Consider the following 14,497-nt stretch of genomic DNA (forward strand, 5'->3'; position numbering starts at 1 on the left):
AACAGGTAAGTTTAGTCATGCTAATTTGATGTCATAAAATGCTATGTTTTTACTCACTTGAAATATTAGCATTTAGCTTTAGCCTGATGCAAGATATTTAATGTTGCCTACTATTAAAATAACTTACTAATTCCACTCATGCACATCAGATGTCCACACAAGTTTCACCCAACATGTTTGTCCGAAAATGTTTTGGTTGTAGCTTGGAGCGCCAGGTTAAAGTTAAACATTTAGCACTTTAGCTAATAAATGTGTTTATCCTTCATTCTGTAACCGCCTACAGAATGCTAACCATGCTAAAATGTTAACTTTTACTCATGTTTATTGTTGAAGGATTTTTGTTTGTTGTAAAAATAAACCTAGCTTTATGCTAATAAAAACATCACAATCACTGAAGCTAAATGTGTTCGATATAGACTACCAAATTTTAAAAGCTAACTCCCTGTTCTTTTATTGTCCTAAAATATTTTACCAAACTTGTTTATCATATCAGTTTTTCTTTGTATCTCAGGATCTTTTAGCTGGGCTAAAAGTAAACCGTTAGCATTTAGCCACCACCTGCTTAGATCTGGGACTCACTCAGTAGCATTGTAGCACCGCAGCTAATCTGTGAGCATTAGCACAATCGCATTTACAACACGATTGTGCAACAAAAGTAAGAGTCCTATGCAAAACATGTTAGCTATTGATTTCGTAATGTCCATCAATCCTACTCTGTCAAATAACACTTATGTGGACATTTATTCATGTAGACGATAATATATGAACGCTAGCAGCCAATTGACTTCGAAGTTCACTGTGTTACGATAAATGAGAAGCATCTGCTAGTTAGCAAATGGACAGCAGGGTTCCCTTTTATTTGAAAAACTTCAAGCCCATCAAAAATCTTATTTTTACTTACGAGATGTCTTAAAGTTTTGATTTAGAATATTTAAATAAGCCTATTTTATTAGCGCTTTTAAAAACAATGATTTATTGTGGATTTGTTATATTTTTGCAACATTTACGACAGCATATTATATTATATACTGTCTTTTGCAACAAAAGCCAGCGTAATTAATATGTGTTGTATTGTAAGTCCATTATTTTTGTTCGTTGGGGGGTGTAATAATTAGCATTTTTAGTGTGCGGCCAGCTGACGTCAAGTTTGTCGGAGTAGAAAGTAAATTAGCTACTAATGATACTAGTAATTGTTGACTGGAGCATTACTTTTTAATAAAAAGCATTGCAATTATATTAGAAAAGGTTGATTATATTGATATATCTATCCTTCAGGTTAGTCCCTGATTTAGCAGAGGTCGCCACAGTGGAATGAGCCATCAATTACTTTAGTATGCTTTATGCGGCGGATTCTCTTCCAGCCGCAAACCTAAGAATATGAAATAAATAAATAATAATACATGTATATCACAGCTATGATCTTACCGATAGAATGGGAATAATACAAATACTGTTGATTCACAAATGTATTTGTATTATTCACATTCTATTGGTAAAGTCATAGCTGTGATCTACATGCATTATTATTTATTTATTTCATAGTTTGTGCTCAGCAAAATGTCTGATTATGGTTGAAGGTCTCTGCACACTGAAGTCCGAAAGTTTTGTTTGCGTTTTTTTTTTTTTTTGTAATCGTATGCGACAAATTTGTCACGAAAACAAAACTTCCACACTGAGTTTGATGCGTATTAATTAATCCATGGTTAAATTTTTTTATGACTGACGTTCGTTGGTGGTGTGTCAAAACAACTGACACAACGTGAGGTCGAAATAATTTTTTTACATGCGAAAATTACAGACAAAAATTTTGGGTTCAGTGTGCAAAAACCTTAAAAGTCTTTATACACTGAAGTCCGAAATTTTCGTATGCGTTTTTTATAGTAATGGTATGCGAAACATTCGGCATGTAAACAAACCGTGAACACTGAGTCTGATGCGTATTAAAAATCCATTATGAGAAGACGCAAAATATTTCAGAGTAAGTTCAAGCAGTAATACTTTTTTCTCCTCTTTCTTTTCCAAAGTAGAAACAGAAAGAATAGGTCGCATATTGTGTTCATCCAAAACTAGCCCACATAGAGAGGAAGGAGAGCTCAGCTCATTATCAAAGAGCTGCGCTACGATTAACCCAAAGTGCAAAATGCAATGTTTGTGATACTTCACACTTTCACATACAGTACGTAAACAAATCCTGACCAGAGACTGGCAGTACCTATAGACATTATATTAGATGGCGTTCGCGTTGACGTGTCAAAGCAACGAAACGAAAACGGACCATGCTTTCTATTATAATGTATATGGAGCCACAGAATCCAGCATATAGGGGTTTTCAACTGTCTGCCACATTCTGTCTTTATTTTATGCAGTGTGTTTGTCGTGAAGTTATCTGTAACTCAAATGACAGCATTCTGTATTTAGCTTTTTTCTTGTACAGGGGCTCTAAACTGTCGAAACACCTTTCAAAATGCTTTTTCGGATGTGAAAAACAGAAAAAAAAATACGATTTAGATTTTTTTTATGACGGACGGAAGTTTCGTAGGCGGTATGTCAATATGATTTACACGAGAGGTTGAATTTAATTTTTACTTGCGAAAAGTACGGACAAAAATTTCTGATTCAGTGTGCAATAACCTTAAGCCAACAAAATCGTAGAAAATTCTGAGATATCACCCCTAATGTACACTAAAGATTAAATGTCATAACAAAAAGTCAAGACAACAAATGTCTGTGTGTTGCTTTAACAAGTTAATGATGTTTCAACTCAGTGTTGTAAGTCCGACTTAATATTTTTTAGTCAGTTTGATTGATGTATACTGAGATGACTAAAAAAGTTTGTTTGATCGTAGCTTCTAAAAAAGTTAAGGCAAAAATGTAATTACTCCAGTTCTTAAATAAAGGTCTTCAAAAGTCTTTTTAATCACTCGTTGGGAAAGGAAGAGAGCGTGATGAATGTCGGCAGGCATTGGTCCGGTGTCCGGTGTGACCGTGATATTTCACATTACATCCTCTGCTGTTTGCTGGAAGCGGACATTCGACCTTTAGCAGAAAGACAACATGACACAGCGAATATTTTTGAAACCTTAGCAAGCGAAAATGAGACGTCTCGCGCCGGGGTCACAGCGTCCAGAATGAAACCTTATAGCCCGAAGAGCTCAAAAAAAAAAAAAAAAAAAAAGAAGAAGCAGTCCTGCATATTTATAGTTTTATAAATGCTTTTGTTTATCAACTGAATGAATAATTTATATTTTATACAGAGTTCCGTTTTTTTTCTTGTTGCATTTCAAAGTGTTCATATTTTTTACAACCACTTTGTGTCCAGAAAGAGCCAGTGTTTGGGTTTATTTTAAGCGCACTTCACTGCAGAATAAATAAATAAATGATTACCCGTGTGTTTCCAGCAGGAACATGGCGGCTCTCGTCCTCACCGAGCGCTGATGTTGTTGTTGTTTTTTCCCGCCCATTTTTGGTTTCTGAGGCGAGTTGAGCTCGTCTTTTTGTCGTGTATGAATCTGGGTGTTTCTGCATCTGATGGTCTGATTTTGTTCACTGCCTGCTCTTGTATCAGATGTCAGTTCGATCACTCGTTTACTGTGTTACGTTTGAGTTGATGTACTTGAATTTCAGATATGCAATCACCACCTCTCTGACCACTGCCAATCATCCCGATCAATCAACATGATCAGTAATCAATAATTAAAGTGATTAACAAACATCCACAGGGTTTCTTTGTTGTTTGTATGTATGAACTGTGTTAATGTATTTTGCTATTGCATATGGTTTATTTAAAAGAAAATTAAGGTTCACTTTACTGACATGAAAAATTAATACATTTATTACATATATGAATCTTTTTTATTGCTGTTCTTTGTTTTAATTTTGATAATTGTGGGTGTTTTATTTAAAAGAGAATTAAGCTGGTAACTCTTTAACCATAGGTTTCCATTAGATAGTTCATTTACTGACAAAATAATAATGAGCTATACATTTATTACACTGTTTATTCATCTTTTTTTATTGCTGTGCTTTGTTTGTTTGTATTAATTTTGATAATTGCAGATGTTTTATTTAAAAGAGAATAAAGCTACTAACACTTAATTAAACCAAAGGTTTTTATTAGTTAGCTTGTATATTTACTGACAATATGAATGAATTACACTATTTATCTTTTCGTAATGTTATTAAATTAATTCAAAAGTTAAAAAGAACCACTTTATTTTAACGTTAACAAACACTGCTTTGGATTCTAATAATGCATGCTTTAATTTTTTTAGTAAGTACATTAGCAAATGGAAGCTTATAGTTTGACCTGAAAAAATAAATACAATTTTTATATATATATATATATATATATATATATATATATATATATATATATATATATATATACAAATTAAAGCATTGTATTATTTAAAAGATATTTCTATTTTTAGCAAGCATATACATTGTTAAATTAAGGATTTTACACTGCTTGGAAAAATGGCAAATGCTGGGAATGACAAGATTTTGTTTTTTAAAAATCAATGAAAATGTATTCAACAAAAAAAATTGATAATTATCAGCATTATCGGCATTTTTATTAGTATTATTATTAACACACACAAAATCGATTATTGAAAAATCTAAACTGAAGATTGAATAAATGATGGTAAAAAATAATTACATTTGACAATAAATTTCACTAATCGAACGTAATTCTAATTATTAAAATAATTGTAATTAATTAATTATTAAAACTTCTAATCGTAATTCATATAATAGATTTAAAAAATATTACAGTAGTTATTCATCTTTTTAATGTTACTAAATAAAAATAAAGTGGTTCATTAATTCTTAACTTACAGATGAGTTAATGTTAACAAACACTGCTTTAGATTTTAATAATGCTGAACTATGATTATTAAATGCTTTACGTTAAGTACATTAGCAAATGGAAGCTTATTGTAAAGTTTGACCAGAAATATTAAAGAATATAAAAAATGTTCCACAACCCAGCCAATATAAAAGCATTTTGCCATTAAGGAATAGATGTATGCATTTTATGTTATGTATTTTAATGCATTTGATACATGTACTGATTAAAAAAAAAAAAAATTCTTAAAGACCAATAACAGCAAGGCATATGTTCAGATTTAATAACTCATATAACATTAAAGCAAAAAAATATATATTTATCCACACATTTCAAAACTGATTATTGATTGTGACGCACATAAAACAAATCCCTTAAATCAGTCCGCAAGCTTTATTTTGTTAATAAAACCACTTCATTAATGTATTTAAGTGCGGTATGAAACTCTCCCCATGTCAATAAAGATTACAATAAACAATCAAAAAGATGCAAAAGGTTAGCCAGAAACACAAGAGCTCTGATGTTCGTTATTGATTCTTCCTCCAAATGGCAAACAAACATCCAAAACAACACAAAAATAAATATTTCAACAACTGACCCCATAATGACACACTTTCAGTAAGGAAGAAATTCCGGCACACGTTCTTTACCGCATGATTAAACCCAAGTCTATAATATTATTTCCCTTTAAAGGGATAGTTCACACACAAATTGAATTCAGCTATCATTTACTTGCTCCAAACCTGTTTGAGTTTATCCAGTTGAGCACAAAAGATATTTTGAAGAATGCTTGAAACCTGTAACCATCGGCTTCAATAGTATTTGTATTTCTACTATGGAAGTTTGTTGTAACCGGTTTTCAGCATTCTTCAAAATAACTTTTTTTTGTGTTCAACATTTTTACAACTTTGTAAGCATTTTTTTATAAAGCTACTTCATTTTGTTTTCTCACTCAAGTGAATAAAACATGAACACAAAAGAAAATACTTTGAAGAATGCTTGAAACCACTGACTTCCATATTAGAATAAAAATCTAATACCAATGAAAGTTAATAACAGGTTACAGGTTTCAAGCATTCTTCAAAATATCTTCTTTTTGTGTTTGACAGAAAAAAGAAACTCGTGAAGGTTTGAAACTACTTGAGAGAGAGTAAATAGTGAGTTAATTTTCATTTTAGGGTGAACGATCCCTCTTAAACCTCTTTTAAAACGGGTTAAAACATGCCCAATGTTTAGTGGCGTTTATATACACTAGTCAACATTTAAAGCGGATCAATAGAGTTTTTCAAAACTGTCCCCAGGTAAAAATGGCTGTTTAATAGTTTTAGAACTACTTTAACTGAAGGTTTTGATCTGCTTCAGAAGTTGAGTAGTATAGATGTTTCTTCAGTACTCCAGGCCTCTGATGTTGGCGATGGTGGCACTTAATCTTCGGGGTAGTGTTTTTGCCGTCTGCCGATACTCGTCCGGTTTGACACGGAGAAGAGTAACAATATTCTGAAGGGTCCTGGAGGTCTGCAGACCCAGTGCATCCATCACGTTACTCAGGTAATCTGCATCACCACCACAAAAAAACATATTATATTATTAACTAATTAATCGCACCTTTTTAAAAAAATTAATCACGATTAATCGCATTTAAAATACTGAAACTTGTAATTTTGGCTATTTAAATGTAAAATTAATGTAAACGCAAGAAAAAAAATATTTAAATTCAAAATATAATTGTTTTATAGAATTTTTGTTTAACTTGTAACACAGATTTCTTCATGTAAACAACAAACCCACAATAAACCATCAAGATCCTGGCTTGACAGCCATATTTATTACAGAAATTAAACACAGGCATCTTAATGACATTTAAATTTCAAAACAATCAATGCCAATAAAGAAAACCTTGATTTCCATGTTGGATTCTAAGTGGACTGCAAAAAAATGCCAAAATACAGGAATTGCAGATATGGAAAATGAAAAATTATAATAATAAACTATAAAATACAAACTGTTGCACTCATTGTAAAGTTTTATTGCTGTGAGTTGAGAACATTAATTATAGAGTAGAAACAATTCTGCTTAATCCTCCTTTACATTCATCCAGTTGCTAAGACTAGGAGTATCCCGCAAGTGCACAGAGACTCCCAAATGCCCGCAAATGAATGATAATTTCTTGCAAACCGGTCGTTAAATACATTGCACACCCCTCTCGCCCCTACTCAGATACGTCGCTCACTCCACCCCTGACACAGACACACACACAACGCGCTGCAGACGTTTTGGCCCCAACGGCCTTCCATACTGGAGCGACTCCCCTCAGATTCAACACGCATGATCACGTTCATCAAATTTGCTAAGCGTCCTAAAGTATTACTGTATTTCACAATGATTCTGACACAACAACACGAAGCATACGCTTTCGTTGCGTTTAATGAGGAAACACGCTAAACTTGGAGGGCTCATGCTGAAAGGCAGTAATGCCCTGTCTTTGACAGCTCGCGACTTCACCAGACGTTCTGAGTACATTTACATAAGACACCAATACTCCGATTTTAATATGATTAAGATAATACTCTTCTACCGTGTAGCCTTAAAAGGAACCTTACCTTAAAGGAACACAGAGTCACGAAATGCGGAGGATTTTCTTTCTGTTCGCCATGCGGTATCAACTTACAACAGATGTCGAAAGTTAAAAATGAAACACCCGAAATTGCATCAAACTCTGGATAACCTGTGATGCAACTAATTGTTTTATACTGAAACTTGCCTTTAAAAAGTGCTTCCTTGGTCTTATCCACATTTATTGCATGTTGAACACATGTCCACCACAACAGGAAGTAAAAAAAAACCTGAACTGCGTTAATTGCGTTAATTTTTTTAACGCGTTAATTATTTAAAATTAATCGCATGCGTTAACGCGTTAATTTTGACAGCGATAATATATATATATATTAAGTATAACAATTATTTATAAACAATTTTTTATAAAACTACTTTTAAAATTTGGAAATTTTTATCATTTACTGCAAGTAGTTGTTTACTCAGTACTTTTAAACTGTGTTTCCTTCTGTTGAACACAAAAGAAGATATTTTGAAGAATGCTTGAAACCTGTAACCATTGACTTCTATAGTATTTGATTTTTCTACTATGGAACTAAATGGTTACAGCATTCTTCAAAATATCTTCTTTTCTGTTCCACTTATTTTTATGCACATTTTGGAATGTCCCATAAAAAAGACATGTATAGTCAAGTCCAAAATTATTCAAACCCCTGACAAATTCTGCCTTAAAGTTACTTTTATTCAACCAGCAAGTTTTTATTGACCAGAAATGACGCTGGCCTCTCCCAAATGATAATAAGAGGATGTACAAGAGACATCATTGTGGGAAAAATATATAATTCTCAGCTTTTATTTACATTTAAAGAAAAACTTTAAAGGCCCGTGCACACCGAGACGTTTTTTTGCTCGCGTTTTCTGTCGACGTTTGACGCCTCATAACTAAATAAAGGGTGTCAATGTGATTGAGCACACCAACGCACAAACCAGGCGCAAAAGTGTCATTTAAAAAAAAAAAAAACGCCTCATGCTCGTTTTTTTGTTCTCCTCCAATCAGATCAGCACTTTTGCTCACGTGCACGAAGCTGCTAAAGTTACTGTAAACAGCACTTGGAGGCGCTCAAGCACAAAACTGTCAATGCGAGCGCACACTGAAGAAGATGCCCAGAGGCCATATGAACATGGAGCTGCTTATTGCTCTGTGAATACTAATCATTTCTTCATCGCTAGAGCTGGAGCTGCTGCTTCAACCATCTATGCTTGTTCGAGTCACCAGTAACTTTATAAACAAACGTGCAAACTTCCTCTCCTCCTCTTCTTCTGTGTTATAAGCGGATGTCAGAAGCTTAAAGTTGTGCAGCGCCATCTAACGTCAAAAGAGTGATTTAGCATACTCTTCAGCTTGACGCCAGTGAAAACCGCTTGGACACTGAAACACTGAAAAACGTCTCGTAAAACGCTGACGATAAACGCAATTAAAAAACGTCCCGGTGTGTAGGAGCCCTAAGTCTGAGTTTGCCAGGGCTATGAATAATTCCTGTATGTGTAGACATGTTTCAAGAAAAATAACAATTCAAAACAAGAACAATGGTGGAGAGTGCATTTTGAACAGGAACACCTCTGTAAATTTGAGCTGAAAATCTGCATGATGAATAAAGTAACAGCGTCCTCACCGATGTCAGTGGCGAGCTGTTTGGTGTGATGAGCGCTGAGTTCTGGAAGCTGCAGGATCACGTCGCAGTACGTCTGCATGGTGGCTCTGGCGATTGAACCCAGCCAATAATCAGCAGTGTTTTCCAGTTCTGGGACATCATCACCTACACACACACACACACACAATGTCAGAAAGAATACATTTCGAAGCATAATAGTTTTAAGAACTAATTTCAAATAACAGATTTATCTGATCGTTTATCCATGATGACAGCACATAATATTTGACTTGATATTTTTCAAGATTCTAGTATTCAGCTTAAAGTGACATCTAGGGCTCTTTTTTTACGGTCCATGCACACAACCGAAATCCATATTTGCTAATTTAAGGACGGGAAAATCCGCTTTGCGCCATGGCACATGGTCTAAAAGGGTTGAGTTTATTTTCTTATTGAGTAATAGGTGTGTTTTGAAAATAAACCAATCAGAGTCTCATCTCCCATTCTCTTTAAGAGCCAGCTGCGTCGCGCCATAAGCGCATTTGCTATTTACAGGACGTAAAGTAAGTGTAAGTGGAAAAACCGAGCATTTCACAAGCAAAAAAACAGTTAACAGTGAACAGGTTTTTTAACAGAAAACAGTTAAACAGAGCATCTACCGCTTAAGAATGAGAGATAAATGATCTACTTTCACTTTCGCTCTTGGATAGGGAAACCTTTACGCGCAGACATCAATTAGCCTATAAATAATTTATTTCGTTTGTTAAGCGCAAAGATTCGTTTCAAAACTATTTCTAAATTCAGTTCTAATGTCCAGCAAACAAATAAATGATTAATAATAACGAAGTGTGATCAAAAACCTGAGTTATATCCTAAAACACATGCTGCGCCCCATATGGTCTAAAACCTGACAGGTGGGCAAATCTAAGCTTGTTTTTAATAAAGCAAATATAAATATGGATATAATAAATAATACTGCTAATAATAATAATATTATACAAAAGCAAATTGTTATGAATGAACTGAAAAAGCCTCCCGAGACGAAGAAGGCAAAAAAGCAGTGGATTTTCATATTTATGTAGGCTAGAAAATAATGTTTTGTAATATTTTAATCCTTTATATTTATATTCTATATATATTCTTATTATATCCTATATATATCCTTAATATAAAATTTTTTCATATGTTAAGATATTTGCTTATTGCTCTACATCTTTTGTGTATTAAGCAGTGTGTAAGCGAGGCGCAACTCTGCGCTGGAGATTAGACCGGGTTTGTTTTGCTCTAATGAAAAATCTATTATAGTTTCTCAAAATAGCAACGCTCCAGCAGTGCGCCTCAGAACGCCTTCCTCTTTAGACCAGAACGCCTATGGGCGCACATATAAGCGCAAATGCATTTGCTATTTAAACAGCTTGGCGCAACACCTCAAAACAACTCTTGCACCAAGCTGAAACTAGCAAACAACTATTGCGCCGCGCCTTGCGCCACACTGCGCCAGGTGTATGATAGAGCCTTTAAAGGATTAACTTGGTTAATTTGGCAAGCCATTGGACAACAATGGTTAGTTCTGCCAAACGAAAAAACTATGCTAATAATATCCGCGTGTTAAGTCATGATGTATAGAATACGGTGTATGGGTCCAAGCCGCTGCTCATTTGAATTGAGAAAATATTCGTTTATGGCCACTTGTTAGTCACATCACACATTAAAGTGAATTATCTATAAAAATGATGGTGTACACAACAATCTCTGGGCTTGCTGTGTCACAGACATCAATATTTGAGCAATTTATTTAAATGTGCATCACTTTTTGGCCATCGGATATTATCAGTCTGTTTTAGACAAAAGCACAGTACAACTGTTGAAATAACATCAACAACACAGTTATTATTTTATTTAATTTGAGCCCATTCAAGGACCTGTGTTTGTAGGTTGCAGGCCTTGATACCATAGCTCAATTCAAGTACTTTCAAGAAGTGTGGGAACCCAGAATATCAAATCAACCATTTTTAAATGAAATAAAACTAATTGTTGGACCTTGTTCTGGAGGGTAAGGCAGTTTGCCGGTGTGTAAGGCCAGTTCCAGAGCCGGATCCTCCTGAGTCACGAACGGCTCCAAATGCAGAGGCAGAGACATGATGTACTGACCGATCTATAGACAAACACAGAGTCCAAGAGTGTCATTACAGTCAACATCTCTGGCTGCTGTTCGTCCTTGTAGGAGCGTCTGGTGATTGTGTTAAACATGGACTAACGAGGTCTTAATATTGTCTTACATTAGTGATGTACTCCTGCGGTGACAGACTGAAGGCCGGAAGATCATCTGTTAGCGTTTCACCCAAACTAGCAGAGCCGCGAGCCTTCAAATAGACAACAACACAATAAATCAAGCATGATGTTTTGCAGGTCTGCTTTACAATGCTGTGAAAACCAAGATTACTTCAGTAAATGTAAACTAAAACTATGATTGTATGGTTTTTGACTGTCCTGTTCTCCTGTGTTTTTGGATCCAATAACAGTGATTAAAATGTAATCGATTTCAGCATGTTCATACTAACATTTCCTGTTTAAAAATATAAATAAGGCTAAAACTACTGAAAAAAATGTTTTAAAGGGCACCCATGATGAAAATCATCGTTTGTAGGCTGTTTGGACAGAACTGTGTGTAGGTATAGTTTGTCCACAGTCAAACTGGAGTGATACAATTTCTCTTTTTTTAAAATAGGATCCAAATCCCTGCAATTTCGAGGCCCACCAAAATGCGATGTAGGAGTGCGGTTTCCCGCCCACCAAATTGATTGACAGCTGCATATTAACTTGGCTCAGTAGTAACACATATAATCCTAACCACTAGACAGAACGTGCGCAAAGCAACAGGGATTAAAAGATCTGTTCAGCTCTCTGTGATCAGCAGCACCTCAAAGGGCTCTATTTTGACGGTCCATGCGCAAAACGGAAAGCGCAGGGCGCAAACGCTTTCAGGGCATGTCAGAATCCATATTTGCTCATTTAAGGACGGAAAAATCCGCTTTGCGCCGTGGCGCATGGTCTAAAAGGGTTTATTTTCTTAATGAGTTATAGGTGTTGTTTTGTATTTGTGTTTTTTGTGCTCTGTTTCTCTGTGTTTTTTCTCTCTCGCTCTGTTCTCCCATATCTGCTTTCATGTATTCTCAGGTTCTGTTCATTGGTCCATTCAGCTGTCAGTCAATCCTCCCCGGTTACATCACTCTTACGTCACATCCAATAAGCAAAGACCACCCGTGTTAAAAGAGCGCGCCAGACCACTCGCCTTCCCTTCCTTGCATTTTTCTCTTTCTCTGCTTTGTCGTTTGTTTGTATTTATCGCGTGCGTTTAGAAATAACCCGTCTAACTGTGTTTTGTTGTTGCTTGCTCGTTTCTGTGTGCACGTTATCCGTCCGTTATTCGTACATCGTTCTTAGTTTATCGTTGTTTACGAGGCTTGGACGAATCGGACAAGTAAGAAGGTCACGTGACATACAACACTTAGGACTACTCTGCTGTCTAGTACACTAGGTTAGGGGCGAGCGCCACGCCTTGTACTTTTTGGATAGATAGAGTAGAAAGTTAGGACTCGGAAGATCTTCGTGTGTTAATTATACTGTTTTTCACATAGTTAGTTAGCTAGATGCTTCTGGGGAGTTAGATTTATTTTGGGTTTTGTTCTTTTCATTTCTTTAGCGCCGCCCGCGTCCCTTCTGCCAGCTCTCTTGTTTTTTCCCCGTCTTTATTTGTCTCAGTGTTGTACATATTGTAAATAGTATATTTTTGTCCTACTTACTTTTTCTTTATTATTTTTGATTAATTCATTGTTGTTGTTCACTTTGGGATTGTAAATAAAAGCACACATTTTTTTGCCATTACTTTGGTTGTCTTTCCACTCATTCGCTGTTTATATAAATATATTTTAATTAAATAAATGTCAAACCCCACAACCCTAGACTAACATCAGGGGTTTGTAACAAGTGTGTTTTGAGAAAAAAACAATCAGAGTCTCATCTCCCATTCCCTTTAAGAGCCCGCTGCGTCAAACCATAAGCGCATTTGCTATTTACAGGACGTAAAGTATGTGTAAGTGGAAAAACTGAGCATTTCACAAGCAAACAGTTAACAGCTTTTTTAAACAGAAAACAGTTAAACAGAGCATCTACCGCTCAAGAATGAGAGATAATGGATCACTTTCACTCTTGGATAGGGAAACCTTTACGCACAGACATCAATTAGCCTATAAACAATTTATTTTGTTTGTTAAGCGCAAATATTCATTTCAAAACTATTTCTAAATTCAGTTCTAATTTCCAGCAAACGAATAAATGAACAATAATAACCAAGTGTGATCAAAAACCTGAGTTATATCCTAAAACACATGCTGTGCCCCATATGGTCTAAAACCTGACAGGTGGGCAAATCTAAGCTTGTTTTTAATAAACAAATATAAATATGGATATAATAAATAATACTGCTAATAATAATAACATTATACAAAAGCAAATTGTTATGAATGAACTGAAAAAGCCTCCGGAGATCAAGGCAAAAAAGCAGTGGATTGTCATATTTATGTAGGCTAGAAAATAATGTTTTGTAATATTTTAATCCTTTATATTTATATCCTATATCTATTCTTATTATATCCTATATATATCCATAATATTAAATTTTTTTTATATGTAAAGATATTTGCGTATTGCTCTACATCTTGTGTGTAGGCTATTAAGCAGTGTGTAAGCGAGGCGCAACTCTGCGCTGGAGTTTAGACCGGGTTTGTTTTGGTCTAATGAAAAATCTATTATAGTTTCTCGAAATAGCAACTCGCCAGCAGTGCGCCTCAGAACGCCTTCCTCTTTAGACCAGAACGCCTATGGACGCAAATGCATTTGCTATTTAAAGAGCGTGGCGCAACGCCTTAAAACCACTCTAGCACCAAGCTGAAACTAGCAAACAAGTATTGCCTTGCGCCACATTGCGCCGGGTGTATGATAGGGCCCAAAGACTAGTTTCAAACATTTTTAAAACATGAATGTTTGTAATGAAGTAAAGACAGTAAAAGCACTATGTAATTTGTTATTCCAGAAAGGCTTTCATTTACTCCACAACAAATACATCAATTATCCAGAAGTTTATATTGTAGTATTTCTTTTTCTTTTCTGTCACTGTGCTGTTCATCTACATGGAAATGGAGCCACAGAGATCTCTCTGTATTGCTCTGACAGGCATGTTTGAACGGTGGGCAGGGAGAACCAGCTCATTTGCATTAAAGGCACAGATAACAAAAACAGCTACAGTGTGCTCAGAGTTAAAAATCCCAATGTTCAGAAAGGTATAATAAATAGTCTGATGGGTATTTTGAGCTGACCCAAAAGACTTAGCTTAAACCTTGAAAAAGAGGTGAAATACATGCCCTTTAAAATAACAATAAATGAA

General features: G+C 35.1%; 1 protein-coding gene across 8 annotated transcripts in view; it reads right to left on the bottom strand.

Moving 5' to 3' along the window:
- cog7 (component of oligomeric golgi complex 7) overlaps positions 1–14,497 on the bottom strand; it is a 62,042-nt gene that overhangs the window by 26,548 nt on the left and 20,997 nt on the right. The window contains exons 15-19 of one of the 8 annotated variants that reach the window (XR_015524593.1): positions 11,334–11,417; positions 11,095–11,209; positions 9,076–9,219; positions 5,987–6,402; positions 5,224–5,646 (exon numbers count right to left, since the gene is read on the bottom strand). Coding sequence is in view for 1 of the 8 variants with exons in the window: in NM_001077393.1 (NP_001070861.1) it covers positions 6,236–6,402; positions 9,076–9,219; positions 11,095–11,209; positions 11,334–11,417 (510 nt within the window). In the remaining 7 variants the exon portion in view is untranslated. 8 annotated transcript variants of the gene reach the window in all.

This window comes from Danio rerio, chromosome 24 (assembly GCF_052040795.2).
Source record: "Danio rerio strain M-AB ecotype USA chromosome 24, GRCz13ab, whole genome shotgun sequence".
NCBI lineage: Eukaryota > Metazoa > Chordata > Actinopteri > Cypriniformes > Danionidae > Danio > Danio rerio.